Source organism: Theobroma cacao, chromosome 1 (assembly GCF_000208745.1).
Source record: "Theobroma cacao cultivar B97-61/B2 chromosome 1, Criollo_cocoa_genome_V2, whole genome shotgun sequence".
Taxonomy (NCBI): domain Eukaryota; kingdom Viridiplantae; phylum Streptophyta; class Magnoliopsida; order Malvales; family Malvaceae; genus Theobroma; species Theobroma cacao.
The window spans coordinates 30,153,818-30,174,693 of record NC_030850.1 but is presented as its reverse complement, the minus strand read 5'-3'; the positions used below and the strand labels follow the sequence as shown (position 1 = coordinate 30,174,693).

At 33.6% G+C, this 20,876-nt stretch overlaps 2 protein-coding genes across 3 annotated transcripts; both read right to left on the bottom strand.

Moving 5' to 3' along the window:
• On the bottom strand, nucleotides 5,024–12,416 carry LOC18613412 (E3 ubiquitin-protein ligase SP1). The gene is made up of 11 exons (XM_007050628.2): nucleotides 11,757–12,416; nucleotides 11,587–11,639; nucleotides 8,679–8,803; nucleotides 8,493–8,588; nucleotides 8,170–8,307; nucleotides 8,017–8,082; nucleotides 6,935–7,047; nucleotides 6,717–6,827; nucleotides 6,494–6,537; nucleotides 6,304–6,409; nucleotides 5,024–5,412 (listed from the first exon to the last, which is right to left on the bottom strand). Exons 1-11 carry the CDS (start codon nucleotides 11,828–11,830, stop codon nucleotides 5,310–5,312), a joined length of 1,029 nt encoding a protein of 342 aa, XP_007050690.2. The 5' UTR covers nucleotides 11,831–12,416; the 3' UTR covers nucleotides 5,024–5,309.
• LOC18613411 (GDSL esterase/lipase At1g54790) lies at nucleotides 16,946–18,952 on the bottom strand. Of its 2 annotated transcripts, XM_018115648.1 has the most exons (6): nucleotides 18,761–18,952; nucleotides 18,498–18,667; nucleotides 18,125–18,325; nucleotides 17,843–18,012; nucleotides 17,485–17,752; nucleotides 16,946–17,389 (listed from the first exon to the last, which is right to left on the bottom strand). In XM_018115648.1, the coding sequence occupies exons 1-6, from the start codon at nucleotides 18,820–18,822 to the stop codon at nucleotides 17,133–17,135; spliced, it is 1,128 nt and encodes a 375-aa protein (XP_017971137.1). In that variant the 5' UTR covers nucleotides 18,823–18,952; the 3' UTR covers nucleotides 16,946–17,132. The 2 variants fall into 2 exon arrangements, with proteins under 2 accessions (XP_017971137.1, XP_017971133.1); XM_018115644.1 differs by having other exon boundaries at nucleotides 18,498–18,951.

Sequence of the window (20,876 nt, the reverse complement as noted above, 5' to 3'; positions counted from 1 at the left end):
GAAATCTATTTTCATTCAAATAATAATAATTATTATCTTCGGTATTAAGATATTTATGCACGGGATTCCTTGTATTTTGCAAAAAGCCTGCTACAATCCAAAGAAAAGATCCCCCCATCTTGTCTTTAATTGAAGCTAACCACATCCTTTTCTTTCCTCCGTTTTTGAACAAGTGTTTTTGTAATTGCTTGATGTAATCTCTGTATGATTTTGAGGCAATCAATCATGAAGAGGAAGAAGAAGAAGAAGAAGAAGGTGGAGGTTTGCTTAAGTCCCAAACTTAGACATATATATATATATATCTTCTGAAAAGGTATGATAGCTTTTCCAACACACCATGAGATTGAACATGTGGAAGTCATGAGACAATTAAGTTCAAGATATTGGAGAGAAGCAGGTGCTAGCCTGACGGGTGGAGGAAATGTCCCAATGCAACATTTTGGAAAGCAGCAATAGGGAAAAAAAATAACAGAGGCAACATGAAAAATAAAAGAGGGGAGGCCTTGACAAGGAAAATAATTAAATACGGCAGATAGTGGTTGGTTGATTCGGATTTTTTGTAATACTAGTAGCAACTAGCAAAGCACATGCCAGTGCATCAACAAGCTGTGACAGTTAGCAGGGCTCACAACTTTGGGGAAATCAATGGAAACTTTTGATAATGTTTTTCTTACCTTATGCCAATTTGCTTAAACATGTACATACTCGGATCGGAAAGCATAATTGGCCTACAAATATTGGCGGTTTTTGGATTAGAAATTGTATCACATGACATAAGGTATATATGCTTTAGCTTAGAAGGGATGGGGCGCCAAATGGTAGATCAACATTAAAACACCCAAGTTTTATAGCTTACTAAAATAGAAGAAGAAAGGACCCAAGCTGAGAAGAAATAAAAAGAAAACCAAGAAAACGAAGAAGAAATCCTTTACAATACCTCTAAAAGTCTAAATAAGCTGAGCAGATAATAAAGGCAGAAAAAGTAAGAAAAAAAATGAGGAAGAAACAGATGGAACTTTCTGGAAGTAAAGTCCAAGCAAAACCGCACTGCCATTTTAGATAATTTTAATATATAGGTATTAATATTATACGTTTGAGGAATTTTCTTTATAGAAAGGTTTAAAAAAAAAGAGGAAATTAAGGGATATATAATTGCTTATTCTTACAAGTCTCGAGCTCAAAATCCCCCCTTTTTGTTTTTAATTCATGTTCATTGTTGTCACTAGTTTTACCAACAACCCATTGGTAGAACTGAGAACTAAATTTCATTTTATAAGAAATTTAATGAGGAAGGGGCAAAGGAAGAATGAGCAAAACAAAAATGAAAGGAAAAACAAAATTCTAATCCAGGGGCTGGTGAAATGGTGAAAGCCCAGAAGGTTAACATGTGAGGAATGGGCTAAGGCCTGAATGAGGATTGTGGGTTGTCCGGGTGTAGTTGGAGCCCTAACTCATGCAAGTCTGGGCCAAGGTAGACAACATTTATACCAAAGCATGCTGTGGCTTCTCTCAAACCCGTACATCGCAATTGCCTAATACGTCACTCCCTTTTTAGGTAATTTCTCATTTAGGAATGTCATTGTTCAGCTGACATGAATAAAAGAGAACAGAAAGAAAACTTGAACATTTGCCTAACATCTTAAACTTTTACATTGATAAAAGGTTTAAATTTTGATCAAAATTATATAAAAATTTATTAATTTTTAAAATGGACATTTCATCCTAAGACTACAAATATTATTAACAAAAATAATAAAAAATCTAAAATATCTTTTTTATTAATTTTAAAACTTATTTTTAAAAAAAAAATAAAGAATACCGATCGATACTCCTTAGCTCCCCAAGAAAGAGAAGCACTGACTGGTGCTCCCAAGGGAGAGGAGCATAGATAGGATCTAGTCCTCCCTTAGGGAGCTCGATTTGAGGCTCCCTCAGTGCTCCCCTCCTTGGAGAACCAGATCGGGCCTCCTTAAGGGAGCTTCGGTGCTCTCCAATGAAGAGTTTTTTTTTAATTAATAAAAATAATAATAAAATTAGATAATTATAATTATAAAAATTAATCAAAGATAAAATTATCTTTTTACTCTTACCACGTCAGTAAGTTAATAAAAATATTAACAGTTGAACTTATATGTCTAGTGAAAAATATTTTTTTAAAGATGAGTGTTTATTTCAAAATCTGATGAATTTTCGTGTAATTTCAATCAAAATTTAAGGAGTCGGGACATTTTAACAAATTTATTATGATATCAAAGTTTTTTTAGATTCGTTTTAATTGGTATTTTTATTATATGTTTTTCTAGAAAAATATTAAAAAAAATCAACTTGGTGGAACTTTAATTAACTTAAAAGCGCAGTGAACATGTGTTGGTCAGTAAAACTCATTCTTGCTCCTCATTGAACAGCTTGAACACCACTAATCACTTAATTTAATGATAATTAATTGATTAGAAATGTTTTCAATATTCCCACTACTGTATCATATTCGCACTCCAAAGTCCAAAAGGAAATAAATCACGAGTAGAATTATTTATTTAAACCAATGATAAATAGAGTACAAAAGCAGATGGAATGTTTAGTGAGAAACAGATGGTGGAATATTTCAGTATATCTGGTTTCAAATTCATCCCAACAGCCATATATAGCTCAGGTTGAGATCTTTACAACATAGCAAGAGAAACACCACACAGAACAACAAAATCAATGATATTAGTCATCAAATTCAAACCTTTTATCCTCAAGTATAGAGAATCGATCTTCGGTTTATTCATAGTTTTAAGTAACTGATCGATGTCAATCACTTGAAGAAGGACTCGCTTTTATCCTTGATGCTTGAAGTAGTTCTAATCGTCCTTTTAGTCCGGTCGATGTAATCCGAAAAGTGATGATCCTTACCAGTACCACGATGACCATGACCATGGTTATGTCCAAGCACTTTTGAGGAATTCTCTCCATACTCCTGATCATGTGACGTGATCCTCTTCTTTGTTCGAGAGATATATGCGGTAAATGTATCATCATAATGTGTTGGTTTCTTGCCTTCCTCCTCCCTATTGGCTTGACGTCGTTCAATTTGGACTTGGATTTGCCCCTTACTGTTTTCTGACTTATGCTTGGGCTTACTCTCTGCTGATAAGACAGATGTTCCAGGTTCAGTCCTGGAAGCAACTCCGGATACCTGCTGACCGTTACCTGGGACAGTTGGTTTTCCTGATTGAACCATATCGGTCGAGGGCTTTGGTGCTTTTGCCTGTTGAGCTGTACAGGCATGTGGCACTTGGCCATTAATATTCTGGATGGAACCGTTCAGGGATATTGGTTTTGGACTCTCAGTTGGTGGAGTAGGCGAGCGGGTGGCATAGTCAAAATTGATGGGAACTTCTGACCCTTCTGCACTTGTAGGTTTGGGGCGCTCTGGTGATGTCAGTTTGGGTTTGATATCAAGAGGTCTTATAGGAGGATCAGAGTTTGGTAGTGATGGATTTCGAGGGTGTTTGACAGGTGAGGGTGTATGTCGCCAGCTCGAGATACGACGAATTGTACTGAAAGCAGGAGCGAAAGTGATTGCTTTAAAGATTTTCTCACACACAGCCTTGGGGCAAGTAGTTTGATTCTTTTCCATTGATGTGAAGCGAAAGTGAACAAGTTTTTTGAATAGGTTTTTGGAGATATGATATTATGAACGAAAGACAAACAGAAACTGGAGAAGATGGCTACTTAAAATGGCAGAGCAACACCAGATTTATACTTAGCATAAGCCTTGTAAAGAGAAAGAAATCCACTTCGCCTAGTGGACAACAAAACCGAGAATCGTCGTGTGTCATGTGTAAAACAAATCTTGTAGAGCTCTGACGGAAACTTGGGAAAGATTCTTAATAATTTCTAAAATTGAAATGGATGACTTTTCACATTTTTGTCAAACTGATGTGATGGATCAGGAATTCAGGACATATTCCCTTCTTTTTCGCTTCTTTCTCATCTCCTTCAACTAGAATCCGACCATATGGGTACAGCTTAGAGGGTGCAAATCATTTTTCATTGTTTTGTTTTTTGACATTGCATACACTCATAGCTGTTCTACATGATGAAAGAACCGAGAAAGAGCAAAAGCTTGATGACTTTGCGACGCAAAATCGAAAGGGTATCCGATTCAGCAAGCATCAGGTTTTGAAACATTAACTTGTGATGTGAACAAACCATTGGTAAGGTGACATTCAGGGCATGACATCTAAAGTTGGTGACGCTCGAGGTTTCTTGTGGCGCAGCGCAACTCTAGAACATGGAGCGGTCTGTAGCCTACGGAGAAGAAACGAGCAATTTTACTAGAGAAATTTTCCACTTTAAAAAAGGTGAATATGCCTGAGGGGAAGTCACCTAGATTCGGAACTTTGCGGAAAGTGGAAGCCTCTTTCCTGAAGCTGAGTTTCAGGTTTCATGGGTGAAGTCTTTGCTTAACTTTATGCTTCTTAACAGAACTTCTCCATGTTGGATTCCGGACAGCCTTTGATTTGTTATACTCTGTAGTTCTTCAGTATATATTCGTTTCACCTTCTGTTAAAATATCATAATGATCATCAATTCTTCATCCTACAATATTAATTACGTTTTGTCTCTCGACCATTAGTTAATTAAGCCAATTCCAAAATTAATGTATAAAATGGTTCTAGAAGATTCCTTAGCATCCTTGGCTAGTTGGCTAAAACCCAACAAAGAAAGATTCCTTAGCATCAAATGTTACCTTTGCAGCCATTAATTCAGTTACACCTTTATAATAAACTTGAATTGAGCAAATATAACACACACGTGATATAAACTGCACTACGAGCACAATATCCAATTGACTTATCTATACTTTTTTCCTCTGCTTTCTTTTTTTTTTAAAAAAAATACAATCACCCTTTTTTTCATGTCCTGATGCTTAAAACCCCTAACCTTGAAATGCATGACCGAAGGACTGTCCCTAATAGATCAACCCGCTCAGATGAGAACAATGGTTGAGGGAGCTGAGCACAGTTGGCATAAATTTCGTCGCATCCCTCCCGAATAATATACGTATCAACTTAAATAGGTATTGTGGGAATGGACAAAACATAATCCTCTGTAGCTGTCAGGAAATCACGACAACAAATCATCTAGCATATAAAATAATATTTACAAGGTATCAAGGGAAATTTATGAATTTACACAAAGAAGTGGCTGCTAGTTAAAAGGATTCTATACCGTCAAAATCTCACATCTCTGAACAAAAATAAATATCCTGATTTCCCAGCTAGTACAATTGCCACTTATCAAATTTCATAAGCTAAACTTCAATGGCGAAAGACTTTTACAACTTGATCAATACGTCTCCGGCAAAGAGGGCAGTTAGTTAAGTGCGAAGAGCATGTCGTACAACAGCACATATGACCACATCTGCATATCATAAGCAATAGGTCATGAGTCCGTTTAGAGTTTAAAATTAGATATGAAGAAGCATACTTCAGAAGCCAAATTTGATGTGAAAAATTTTGATCATCTCACATGCTAGAACAAAACAAAAGAAATAATCTAGACAAACTTTATGTTTGGAAAAACATAAATATCAACACTGCTCAGAAACCTAGCAATCACCAGTGGCATAATGACAGGGAATTTAAGTGTTATTACAGCTAAATATGGAAAATACTATATCTCATCAATGGCCCAATGACATTCTAATGCACCTCGTAGCTGATCCCAGCCACCACCAAAAAGGTGGAAGGGAAAAAGAAAAGGAAGGGTACAGATGACAGTCTACGAACAACAGCATCTTCACATTTCACTTCAGAGGAAAACACCCATCCTATATAAAAAAAAATGGAATTTATGCGAAATACGGATGATATTTAATAATATATTCCTTTCTACTGGATATACCTTTAAGAAAATCAAGAAACACCATTTAGCCTCAGCACCAATAAGGTGCACAGGGTAAACATCTGATTTGCAACTCACAGTATACAATAGAGGCAACAGAAATTCTTATACAGAAGAAGTGACTGATTCAACATAATTTCTACGTTGAAGAATGGATATTGACAGAATTAATTTGGTACATAATACCTGTTTTATCCAGCTGAATTTTGAAATGCGACTCATAAGCACTTAGCACAGTTATACATCATTATGGAAATAGATGCATAAATTAAAATCAGACATAAAACCTTCTTTCGCATAGTGAGAAGTATCTAGTTGACACAGACAAGCATAGACAGCATAGCTTAAAACAAGGCACTTTAACTGCTTTATATGACTCAATTAAAATAATACAACTAGTTGACTTACTGAATGAAAACAGCATTGTACTCTTGCTCAAGGCATATTACACATAGATCTGGCATTATGCGGTCTCTCTTGGCTTCTGATCCATTTTCAGCTTTCTCAATTGAATCTACAGAAATTATTGTGAGATCCCAACACCTTGTACAGACAAAACCATGAACAATAACAACCCTTTAGACAGCTAATGAATTACCTTCATTATCTGGCCCTGATCTCTTAGCTGCAGCAGCAAGAACCCTGAATGAACAAAGTTCACAATTCAGTTTATTTGGTGCTCATAAATACATGCCTCTTATAAAAAAAAAAACCTGATGTGAATAGTGACAAGACCATTGTGTAGCAATTGTTCTCTATATCAGTCAATCTACATTCCAATCTGTTTCTCAACAAGCAATAAAAACACTAATCAAGCATACCTTCGCTGCAATTCCCAACGGCGCCTTCTCTCCAATACGTAACGGATTGCATGCTTGGTGATTAGAAAGACACCAAAGATGGTCAGTCCAAAAGATGCATACTTGTACAACCTAATAAATATAAATGCTGTTATTTTCTTCATTTTTTGAAATAATCATCAAAACTTATCTATGTTAAAAGGAATAAGGAAGCAGTCTGAGTCTGAAATATTTACAACCTTGCCCATTTCCCAAGGTTGGAAATGAGTTGCTCAATAGTTTTGGGGGACACATAAAAAGGCCCTTTATGGGGCTTCTGAATCCGAATTGTTCCAATGTCATCCTTGACAGCCTACCACATACAAGATTAGGAGAGGCAAAATGAGGAAATGTAAATGAGCATGTAACCCAAATGTGGATGATGAACTCAGAAATTGCAGCTTTCTAAATTCTAAATCATGAAAACATCTTGAATTCAAAAAGTTTGCAAGGAAAGTTCCATTATATTAAGACATTCAAGAAGAGCAATGGCACTGTTAATTGTCTGATGCTTCAAGTGAAATATGTAGAGGACCAGGATACACATTTACTGTGGCATGCTGATCCATGGTGATTAAGCAAAGTCTTCCTGCCATCAGGGATCTGCTTAAGCTTTGAAAATTATTGATAAAAAGATATCGTATTCAGTAGATGGAGCTGCAGCTTAAAACTTTTAGGCAGAAATAAAACTATGACTTGCACCCGAGCATTTGACTCATTGATTGGTGCATGATTCTCCTGCCTAAAGAGCAGGGTTCGAATCCCCCATTTCCCAATTATAAAAAAAAAAAACTGTGGCTTGGGCCTTGGCTTTGACTAAATGGTCTCGGCCAAAGATCAATCTCAAATACTAGCTCCAGATAAGTTTCATATACGTTGAAACTATCATCAAACTACTTCAACACCAAGCTTTCAAAGTTTTAAGATAAGGCTAGACATCATCCGACTACATTGAAACATTGCCTTTTATTCATTTAGGACCATATAAGCGTCAGGCTGGACCACGTTAATTTGAAACTTAGGTAACCCAAGTTCTTAGGGAAAACCTAGAAAAAAAAAATTGATTTCCTACCATACTTATGCAAAAAGATACTTAATACACATTTTTTGCCAAGATTTTCAACTTAAAAGCATGGGTAGGAAACAGCAGACTGCACCAAGTATATAAACTAGTAACAACATTGTCATTTCCTAATATATTGATAATTTGTATATTTAAATCTGCATTGATATTTCAGCATCATTTGCCAAAAATAGAGGCAATCATTAATTGAAAACATACCTCACCCACAACAGTCAAGGAAGAACCAGTGGGAAGCACTCGCTCAATTCGCTTGACTCCAAGCATCTACAAGCAAAATAGCCCATCAAACAAGCTCATTCCAATTGAAAGTGTTACCATAAAATGGAAAATCTAACGACACAGAAAAAATACCTTGAGACCTTGGAGATAGTCTAATGTTCCACGTACAAGTGATCGACCTGACTCTTCAAACACTTCACTTCCAACAGTTAGAGCAAAACCTGCTGCACTGCGAGCACCAACTACATATACTCGACCAGTTCCATCATCCTATAATTAATGATTTAAAAATATTGTCACCAAATCTGCTACATCAACAACTGTAATTCTCATGGAGCTCATCATAATTCATCCCAAGTGCGATTCAAAAGATAACCACCTTAACAATCCAGCATTAATAAATTAATTTCAGCATACTACTCAAACCAAAAAGACAGAGAGAAATATAAACTAACCAGATACCAAGGAACTTCTTTACTCATAGAAAGCATCAATGCAGAATCTTGTATCCAAGAACCAGCATCATTGTGCTTTAGAAAATGCTGTTCAGCCTAAGACATAGGAACAAGAATTTTTCAGTGCAATTAGAAAAAAGGATAAAAGCATCGACAGTTACTGCTCTTTGGTTGCTCTTTGGTTACCGTTTCCTCTACTATAACACCTCTTAATCCACTGTGCTCACAACTGATTGGTGTCTCAGAACCTACTCTTCCAGAGATTGTAACAATTAATGGAAGCACTTTACTTTCTAGGTCAAGCAATTGAGCTGCAAGGTGAAAGAAACACAATATTATTAAGACAAATGTCTTAGCACATGTATATGATGGCAACTAATCAAATCAGTCCCAAGTCCCACCCAAGTGTATCACCTAACATTAATTTTATAAAATAGCCTGACCTTCCTAAGTTTTGACCATAATTCCATACGGGGTCCATTAATATTCGAAATGAATAGTCTGCCTCAAAAGAATATCTTTCATTAAACACATAAATCAAACCGTTAGTCAACTGTTAATATTTCCGTCAGTTTGATGACGTGGTAATATTTCTCAAACAATTTTACCCTTCATTAATTTTAAAAATTACCAAACTATATAAGCTATAATTTTTCATTTTTAAAATTTTTTTCTCCTATTCAAAAAAAATTTTCCCTCTACCCTACCTCTCGCAGCCAGCCACACTACGGCCAGATCTGGCTGTGGAATGCCACATCCGGCCAGATTTCCCCAAGGGGAGCATGCAAATCCGACCGCGGGGTGGCTGGCCAGCATAAGGGAGCACTGCCAACTGATGTGAGAGAAAGGAAAATAGTGAAAAAGAGGAGAGAAATAAGAAGTGTATTTTAGACATTTCACATTTGTCCAGTAACACCATTTACAGGTTTAAGGTGGAATGTCCATTTTGAATATTAATGGACCCATGTGGAGTTATGACTAAAACTTCGAGGGTCAAGGTATTTTATCCTTAAATTTACGATAAACATCTTTAGCATCATTAGCAGTGACAGTGCAATAACACTCACACTACTGATAACTCTATTATATAAAGTTATCTTGCCATATTTTGAGTGATAAAATGGTTAAGTCTTTAAGTTTAGGCAAAATTTTAAGTAATTTTTTTAGTTTTTCTCTAATTAGTTAACTCATGATTGAGCTAGTTTACTTCAAGTTATTTTTGCTCATTTGTATGGAAAAAATTCCTATTTTTAGCTATAACTGATTTAGCTCCTATGTTTTTAAGGTCCTCAAAACAGAAGGGGTCAAGTGGCAAGGAATTTCACAAGTTAGCCAGGTGCAGACTTCACCGAACATGCAGTGGTATTTCAAACATAAGTCAAGCTACAAAAGTCCAATCAACGTGATTCTTAAACCATTGGAAAGCTAAGAGGAAGGGCTATAACTTTCATATTTATCACTTCGCCCAGTTCTGATCCGAGTATGGTCAAAATCGCGTTAGAAGTAGCCCGACCACAGCAGCTTTACACTAGGCAGCTTGAAGGAACAAAGCATGGAAACAGCAAGCCCAGCGCAGCAGTGCTGTCCCAGTCAACCAGAACCCCTCACCAAACAGAACCTCCAGCGCTGCAACACTGTCCAGCACTACAAACACTGCCTTTGGCAGTGAACTCAGCGCTGCAACGCCGAGCTAAGCAATGTGGACCCTTCAATTTTCCAAATCAAAGGGTCACTTTTAAAGGTTATAAGAGAGAGTTTTTAGGGAAAAGAAAGGACAGATCTGGAGCAGCTTTTCATGAGAGATAGAAAAAGTTAGGGATTTGGTCTACACAAAAGAGGAAATGGAGAAGAGAAGTGAACGATTTTCTTGAGAGCTGTACCATCCACATCAGCTTACCTTTCTAACACCAGTTCCATCTCTCTCTCTTCTTTATTGTAGAAATGAACATTTTTCTGGAAATATTGGGTTTTGAATTAAATATGTTGAACTAAATTTCTATTCCTAGGATTGTGGTTAATCTCTATTTGTAGTTTAGGTACTTTAATTTCCTTTTACCCAATATTAATGGATATTGTGTTGTTTATTATAAATCAATGCTTATGGCTTCTGATTGCTTGATCAACAATTAGATTGAGTTGGGTTTCTAAATGCAACTTGACAAAGGGAATTTAAAATAGACCTAGGATTTGAATAGCATGCGTTCACTTCAGTTAGTGCATAGGTGATTTGATTAGTATTTAGGATAAAAATATACTTAAATACCATGTGCAGCCAAGATTAGGGAGACATATGAAAAATTAGTTAAGATAGGTATATTTACAATATCTCAACAGAGAATTGTACATAAATTTGGACTCTAGGCTAGCAACCTGAAATTAAATCCAAATGAAAAGTAGAGTACTTCCAGTCCTAGGCTCCATTGTTCTGAATTTCTATAAATTCCTTAGCATTAATTCATTAGTTTAGCTTGTTACTTTAATTTCAATTTTCATTAATTTTTAAAATTAGATTTACTTGGATAAGATTAGGGTTCTAAACTTTAGTAATTAGCAAGAGTTTAGATACAACTCCCTGTGGAGACGATACTTACTATTATATTACTTGCGCGACACGTACTGTGTAGAACCAGCAACATCTACCAAACAAATAAACATGTCCCACACCCATTTTCAGTAGTTAAAGTTTAAGGTGGACGGGATCATTTTTCCATTGTTATCGGATTTTTTTAATACAAATTGCAAACTTATCCTCAATATTAACAGAGAACAACCTTGCTGCCAAAAATCAACATTAGGGAGAGCGAATTCATAGCTACACTCACATGTAACTAAGATGCTCCAGCATAACTAATTAGCAAAACAATCAATGATTAACAAATAAAAAAACCGGGAAGCCTCTTGAAATTGTTATAAGTTTGCATAAATTATAAAATGGGTCCAAAAACTTAATCTACATTCTTACTCAGCACATTTCTCAAATTTCCTTCTAAAAGTTGTAGAAAGCATAGGAAATCATTAACCAAAAGCAATAAATCTCAACCAATCATAAAAAAATGCATAACATAAAGGAAGAAGGGGCACCGGGGCTACCTACCCAATTCCTTAAGCTGATTGACTCGAGTGACCGTCTTGAGAAGCTCTGCATCCCTGTTCCACCATGTTAAGTATAGAATTCGATTATCAATTTTTCAAAAAATTCTGTCAAATGCATTCGGTAAATGATGATGAAATTATTTTTATTGACATAGTCGATGGAAAGCTAACCTGCCACTGCTCCTTCCAAGAAGATAGAGAGCGGCTCCACTCAAGCAGCACGAGAGGCCGCCCCATGGAATCATCTTAACGGAAACTCAAAAGGAAACCCTAATTTCTAAAGACCTTCAGTTACAGCCTTCATTTCTCATAAACCAGCACAAAATATTAGCGAAAAAAGTTAAAAAGAAAGCCAATTTGATCGGAAATGATCAAATATCACACCAAAACCGAAAAACAAATGTAGAATAAATTCAAAAGAACAGAAAGGGAAATCGGAAGGCTCTTTTTTAAGGAAATGGATGAGGAAAAAAAAAAGTGTGAGGAAAAGGAAGGTCGAAGGAACAAGGAAATGATATAGTTATAGTAAATAACTTTTGGAGAAAGAAATGAGTAAATAGGGAATTAGATGCGAGAAGTGAAGGGGAGGGAGAAGGAAGGAGCTTATCCAAGGCACCCAAGATTCATCGTTGCCACACTCTTCTTCACCCCCAATTTGAATACAGAAAACAGAGATAGACAACCGACTTTATTTGCCTGCCTGCCTGCCTGAGCCTGTGGTTGACGCAGGCCTTCACAGCCCAATCGTAATTTCTCTTCGGCCCAAACAGAAAAGTGAACTCATGTATTCCTTTGCAGTGTCGACCAATACATTGTTGTTTCGGATTGATCGAGATTGGAATGGTTGGAATTTTTTTTCCCTTTTATGATTTATTTTAAAATGATATGATATCTAAAAAAATGAATTATTTAAAAAGTTTTAATAACTTCTCTTTTTATTGTGTTGAATCAAATTTTTATATTTTTATTTTTAAAATTTTTGAATTATTTAAAAAATATCACTAATAATTTTTTATATCATATGACGTTTACATGGAATGTTAAGTTATCATATTATGTTATAATGTGACATATTAATATAATCATGTGACATTTTTTTTTATGTCAATGATATTTGATTAATAACAGTTAGTTAACCGTTAATTATAAAACAATTTGACTCAAATAAATTTAATAATGACAATAATTCTAATTTCAAAAAAAATTACTAAAAAGAATCAATCTTAATAATTTAATTAAAAGAATTAACTATTATAACCACAATCATTTAATAATGATAACAATCTCAATTTTTAGGAAAACTTAACAACAAACAAAAATTAACAGATATAATAAGAAAAATCTCAATGAAAAGCAATCTTCTAAACAATATTAAGAGTTATCAATAAACAAATCAATGAGGAAGCAATTCCCTAAAATTAATCACAAAAATTAAATACAATATCAATAAATAATTCAATGAGGAAGCAGTCTCGAATTAAAATTTTAGTTGTTCATAAGAATCTAAACAAAAAAAACACAAATAATTTATAAGAAAGCAATCAAACAATCCCTAATAAATAAGTGATAACTAATCTTAAGTGCTTAATCAAATCCTTATTTGGTTGCTTTCAACAAAATATTCTAAGACGATAAATCCTGAATCAAAATCATCAAGTAAAAAGTATTAAATAAAAAAAATTTAAGTTAAAAGTATTTAAAATAAAATAAGTGAATAACTAAACTTACTAATTATAATGACATGAAAATTGAGTTACTGATTAAAGATTTTCTGTAAAAAATACGGACAAGCAAAAAAGTGTAATGAGAACAAAAGACAGCGATTGGAAAATTTTGGAGAAGTGGTGTTTGAAAATAATTCTATTGTAATAAGTTTTATTTTAGCTCTATTAAATTTGATTGTTAATTAATTGTTATGGGGCATCTCACCAAATAAAAAATTATTATAAAGATAAAATGATATAATTTCAAAAAAAATAAAAATATATTAAAAACAACGAAATTATAAAATTTCAAAAAATAAAAATAAGTTATAAAATTTTAAAATTGTTGAGGGATTGGGGCCCCCACTAGCCCCTCCTATCGGCCTCTTGTTGACGTGGTTAGAGCTAATGGAAATGGGTTGTAAATTTGAGCAACATAATAATGTTTTATTTTGAAACAAAATTACATAGTTATAGTTTTGCTAAACTTTAGAAGATTGGTAGAAAATCCCACTAGCTTAACTTTAGTGAGGAGGAAATGATTTATTTATAAACATATCATTGAACACAAGTGCGCGTAATGTTTGAAGAATAATGTTGAGAGGTTCTTCTTGAGATATGAAAAGACAGTGTTACAAATAAGTAAAAAGATGTATAAGAAAGGTGAAGAGGAAGTGTTGTACTATGATAAGCGAGGAAGAATAGGGAAATGGTAGTGTAAGATTAAGAATAAAGTGGAAAATAGCTCCAAATGAATTGTTACGATTTTACATATAGAACCACAAGGAACAATTACTCAATAATAGGCTTTAATGCATATACTGAGTTAAAAAGACTAAAATGAATTTTAATGTATATTTTTTTTTGAAGTAAGAGTTTTAGGTAGCGTTTGTTACTTTACAATGCAATGTGATTACAAGTAATATAATTGCAAGTAATGTGATTGCAAGCAATGTAATTGTAGGGAAAATAACATTATAATGTTTGATATACAAGTAAAATAATAATTAAAATGTAGAGAAGATAACATTGCAGCGTTTGGTTTACAAGTATTTTGCTGGGAATGTAATGTTAATTTTCAAAATTACCCCTATTTATTAAAATGTAAGTTTAATATACTTATATATTTTATTATTAATTTTTATATAATATCATCCCTTAAATATATTTTTAATGTCATATATTTTTTTTTATTTCTTATTATAATCNTATTTTAATTTCTTTTACCTATATTATATAAATTTTAATTTCTTATATTTTATTTTATTTTAATTTTTTATTTTTATATTATATATTTTATTTTAATGGTTTTTATTTTAATTATAACGTTACAAAATGCTTTAAATAAGGTAACAAAGTTGAAGGGTAAAAGTATCTTTAAGAACATTGCAAAGTGCAATGCAATGTGATTGCATTGGTTTTGAACTGTAATCACATTACATCCCTTGGTTGTAATGTGATTGTATTGCAATCTTACATTGCAGTGGTCTGTTGCAAAACAAATACTATAATGTAATTTAATTGGACACATTGCAAGGAATGTGCTCTCACTTCTCTCATACCAAACGCTACCTTAATTTACATAAGAAGTAGTAATCACTAAAAAGAGTTTTATTGGATATAATGAATAGAGACTAAAACACATTATGTGATCTTTGAAGTAGTAGGCTTTTGCTGCAAACAATCATTAATAACATAATAAGATTTGTTTTTAAGTAAAACTAATTAATAAAAAAAAATATAGAAAGAAGACACTTATACTTTAGAAAAAAGTTAAGAGAAGTCCATCTTAACCATCTTCGTACCGAGTTACAGAACCAAAGCTTTCTAAAATATCTCAAAATAAAACTAAATATGCACTCTGTAACTTATTCTATGTTACTTTCATTATTGTATATAAGATATAACTGTTTCACCTATTGCACTTGTTATCGTTATTTTTTGTATAGCATTATATTTTTTGTAAAACAAAATATTTTTAGAGAAATAATAAGTTAGTAGTCATAATCAAGTATTTACAAATAATAAAAATTAGGATGATTAATTTTGGTCAAAAATACGTATATATAAATATTGAAAAAAAGGAAAATGCAATGAATAAAATGAACTTATTTCAGAATTACATGCAGCATCCATAAAACTTTGCGGGAGAAAGATACAATTTATACCATGGTTTGTTCTTTTCCTATCATAGTTGGGTATAAGTTAGATAAAATGAAAATCTATTCCTTTTGCATTAGTGAATCAATATTATACTATTTTTAGTATCCTCTCAGTTAATTTATCTTCTTTAAAGTAGTACAGAAAATAAATTAAAATTAAAATTGAAGACAAAAAATAAAAACCAGGCTGTCCTGCTTGCTATTAATTATTTCTATAATGCACCATATGCGTCTTTATCTTCATGAGCAAACCAAAACTTAATATTTAGAGAAATGAAAATATTACCTTTAAAATCAATTTATTTTCTTTTAAAAAGAAATGTTTGATTCTTAATATAGCCCATGGTTAAAGAACCATGTAAGTCACAGTTCAAGTTCAGCTAGCAATATTATGCTATTTGTATGCAAAAGTAGACCATATTGTATATTTAAGATTAAGAGCCTTATTAATTAACTTACGGCTTTTCGGCTTCGTCTAGAGTAGTGCAGGAAGTACATACCCTAAAACGAATTAAGTTCCTTTAGCTTAAGTATCAATTCGCAAAGCAAGTTTAGATTACAAGGCTTGCCCCTGCATAGCAAAAAAGTTAGATATCAAGGATCAAAACCGATGGCCTACCGACCCTTACCATGCCAATTAGAGAGGGAAGAAAAGGAGATCAAGATCTTGCATTCACAACAAAATGAAATAATGTTTTCCTAGTTTGGTGGGAATTAAAGATATAACGCTACGTAATTCCTCCTTTTCCCCTCTTACTATTTATATGAAAATGGAATGCCGGCCCTATCGTTGATGTAAGTCATAGATCTTGATCTATATGTGTACACCTGTTTATATGGCGATATGAGGAAAAAAATAGGATTTGGTTGTCAGATAATTCGTTTATTAATCAACATCAAGCAATTGTGCTGCCGTATTAAGACGTTACTTGCAACTCTCATGCATGCAGCAACTTTCATGAATCAATGCCATGCATGGTTTTGAGTTTTGATGGTGTGTAATGTAGGATGATGCTAACATATTCTCCACAAAATCGACATTCAAGCTAATTATTGCACCAGTCATTGTTTGTTCTACCAATCATTGATTCCGAATTTATGATTTTGGGTTGTTAGCAACAACGGAAAATGATATGTCTGCATTAATTAATTGGGGTGAGCTAGGGTGGGATGAGGAAGAAATATGATCCAACCTAGGAAGCTATACCGAAAGGAATTTAAGAGGGTAGAGAGTCTGCATTTATCTCACCCTGTTTTCTTTGAATTATGATTCTAATTAAGACTCTTTGACGGCAGTACTTCGATTGAGCAAAACCGGATTTAAGGCACTTTCAGGCCGGTGAATTTATGATTCATCTGTATTAAAATTTCGTTGGCAATTGCCATATCCTTCTTCAAGCTGCTAGTTCATTACTATTTCGGGAGTTATAATTCATCAGAATAGTAAATGAGCTGGAGGAACTTGAATTTGTTAATTTTGTACTTCGACAAAAGAGAGCCCAAAGAAATTCAGTGATCATCTCAGACCAGAGAACTCTTTTAATGAACCTTTTTGTTTTTATCAGGAAAAAAAACCATTTCACAGATTGTCTTTATTCAACACATTTTGCCATGCTTTACATCTATCTGCCATTGTCATATCAACTCTGATACAAACGTAATACAACAACATTCATTTTTGGTCAGGTAAGAGATGGTGCATTCGCCAAGTGAGGCGAATCAGAATAATTTCCTGTTAGTATTAGGTCTGCGACAAATCTATTCGCAGCTTCTGTATAATGATTTCCATCCCAATTTATATACTCAGCAGTGTTGTTGCATGGATTTGCTGTCACTATGCTCCCATTCAGATCCTTAGTTAGACCACAAGCAATCCTAGAGTCAAAATTCAGTGGAGGCCCACCATAACCACAGCATGCTGCTAGAGGTTGTTGGAATCCTGTACGCGAAATCCAGATGGAGTAACGGATGATGTATAACATGAAAAAATAATGATAACAAATTTGAAAGATGGATAGGTAATAACCTGCTTACCATATAGAGAATGAGTTGAAATAAGGCTTAGCTTCATTGAGTAAATGTCGACGTAAGTGCAATTAGCTTCAGGCAATTGTGCCAAGAAGTTTACACAAACATCATGGAGTTTCATGTTGAAAACATTAGCTGCTCGGTTGTGTGAATTTACACAACCAAGCTCATCTAGGTTGTCATTTTTTCCAAATGTAGCAATAATTCTTGGCAAGCACCCAAGGGGACCTGTGCTATGAATCCAGAAATTCCTTGCTCCTGAATCATATAATATCTAAAAAAAGAAAGGAAAAGGAATTAAGTATAGTAATATTTATTAAGGCTGTATCAGAGCTAGCTAGTATAATTTCTGGCTTGACAGAACCTTCATTCCATACTCGAGTCCTGACACAAGTTGTGGAATCAAAGCAAGTACATTTTCCTCCGATTTTAATGAGTAGAATGCAGTGTCAAGATCATTTTGGCCTATGTCAATCATATAAAGGCCCTGCTTGAAATAACCTTCTGCAGGGAGGAATTTCTGAAGTTCCTTATCTGAAACAAAGAACCATTTTCGTAATGTAAGTGCGATTTCATAAAAACTTAACCATTTTAACAAGCCATGATTGTGTTGTCAAAACTTAGAAGCTTGTCCAATGATGAATACCTTTTGAGAGTAATGCAAGAGCTCGTTTCTTGAATCTGAAGAATTGATATAGCTGAAGGTTAAAGGAAAAGGGGTTTATTGAAGCTGCATTGGCCGGAAGTATAGTAGACCCTCCGGTCGCAAAGTTGCACCCTGTCTCGAAACTGGGAGAGCCAACAGAATCCAAATATGGGTTCAGGTAAGGAAGCTCCATTGCTTCCACTGCAGAATAAAAGCAAAAAGTATATTTTAATATTCCAATATATATTAGAATTAAATTCCATCTCCGTGATCTCAACCATGTGCGTTGTAAATATCTATGTATGCGGGCAGTGACTCTCCGTAAACAAACATGTTAAAATAATAAATAAATAAAAGAGGAAGAAAACATTACTTAGAAAGTCAATAATTAAGCGCCCATCGCAGAATCTCCCAGAGGGTTTAAGGAAGTAGGTTTCTCCATTAGGTGGTATCAGTGGAAAAGCTTTTCCGGCGACTAATCCACCAGTGTCTGAATTTGAGTCTCCGAAGTTGAATACCGCAGGGTAATTCAAACTCAAGGGGCTAATAGTAGGCAAGAAGGAACAAATCAAAGCTAGTTTTAGAATAGAATGCATATTCAGAGCCATAAAGAACTGGAAGCTGAAGACAACTGACCAAATCTTTGGCAAAACAAAACAATAGTTCGATTCCCTTAAAAGTGGCTGGACCGCGAACATAAAGGTTGGTAGGAAGTTGATTTCTTGCAGTTGAATCAAAGGGTATTAAACAAAAAACCAAAACCAAAACAAAGGGTCTGTTATTTTAGCCTCGAGTTTAAACTCCCGCAAGGGGTTTAACCTTCACAAAAACACACTCCATGACGAAAATGGATGCGTACAAAACAGGAGGGTCCAAGACAAAAGGCCAAAAAGAATGGACTGGAAGGCACAGAGACCGGAAAAGTTATTTCCAAGCCATCCATCGCTAGGATGTCTTGTCTCCTAGAAGTTCATCCGTGACCAAAGGATGTGGACATATATTCACCATCATTTTTCTCTGCTGAATTCGTAATTCAATAAAAAAGTCAAAAGGACAACGAATCTATTTTTGTCTCTTCCTTCATTGTTTTCATTACTAGTTTTTTTTTTTAAATAAAAAATCATTGTTTTAATCAGACTTTTCATGAAACCAGTACTGTTTCAGCCTTTTAAGTCGGCTCAGCCAGAAGGTAATCAGTAATCACTACGGAAGAAACACCCCCTTTGGGAATAATAAGAGACGACGAGGTTACCTCAATTTCTTGTATCTCAAAAGAAAGAAACAACGGCTAAATTGTAAGCTAAGTCTAGATTGTTACTTGTTTAAAACAAACTCGTTAACTTCTAAGGGACCATCAGCTCATAACTCATTCAAACCCACACCCAAGACTCAATCCCAAATAATTTCCTTTTTGTTAAAATAAAAGAAATCACAAAACTTTTATTTTAATTACAAAGAATTAAAAAAACAATACATTTATGTCAAAATATATGAAATTAAGCGTAAAAATTACATACATGATTTTCTATTTTAATTAAATACATATTTTATACTTAAACATTTGACTTAATGATTAATGCAGATTCTTCTTGCTCTACTTATCCAAATATTAAAAAAAATCATAAACTTTCCTTTTTTCTATAATTACTTTTATAAGATATATTTTTATACATAGAAAAAGAAAAATTATGATCCAATTACAAGACGTTATGTGTCTAAAGACGAATCATATGCCACCACATGGACTTGAAAATATCATTAAGGATAACTATATAATTAATTATAAAATAATTAATTTATTAGTTGGATTATTTTAAAGTCACAAAATTGGATCAATTAAAATTTAATTATTAGTTATTAATTTATCTCTAAAATAAATCAAGGTAATTTAGATATAATATTTATATTTTTAACCAATTAAAATTTAATTGTTGATCATCCAATTTATTTCTAAATAAATTAAGATAATATAGAGATAAGATTCATATTTTTTATCAATTAAAATTTACTAATTGGTCATCTAATTTATCTCTAAAAAATTATGATAATATGGAGATAAAAATCAAATTTGACTATTTAATTTATTTTTAAATAAATTAAGATAATTTAAAGATAAAATTGAACTTCGACTAATCAACATTCAATGACTCAAAGTTCGGTGAGTTAAAAGACTTTTAATAAGTCATTATAATTTATCTCTAATTAAATTAAAATAATTTAAAAGTAATTCAAAAAAACTACATACTCGTCAAGGTCTTTCATCCAACACTATAAATACAATGTTCCTCCAAGACATTTACATCACTGAAAATCATTCAGTGCATTTCAAAGATCGAGAAGAGCATAAGATATCTGAAGAGAAGAGCATAAGATTTGTTCGTGATCAACATCAAGTCCAGTCCAAGTTTTATTCTCATGACTTTGGAAGACGAAGTAAGTGTGATTCTTGAAGACGAAGTACTAAATCTTAAGTCTAGTCCAAGTTCTGGAAGTACTAAATCTTAAGTCCAGTTCAAGTTCTGTTATCTTAAGTCCAGTCCAAGTTCTCTTCTTGTGACTCTGAAAGACGAAGTGTGACTCTGGAAGACTAAAATCTTAAGTCCAGTCCAAGTTCTCTTCTCATAACTCTAGAAGACGAAGTGTGACTTTGGAAGACAAAGTAAAGATATCAAAGAAGTTGTGATCAGGATTAAGTCTTAGGTCCAGGTTTTAAGTCCAAGTTCGTGACTAAGATTGTAACTCACATTTAAGT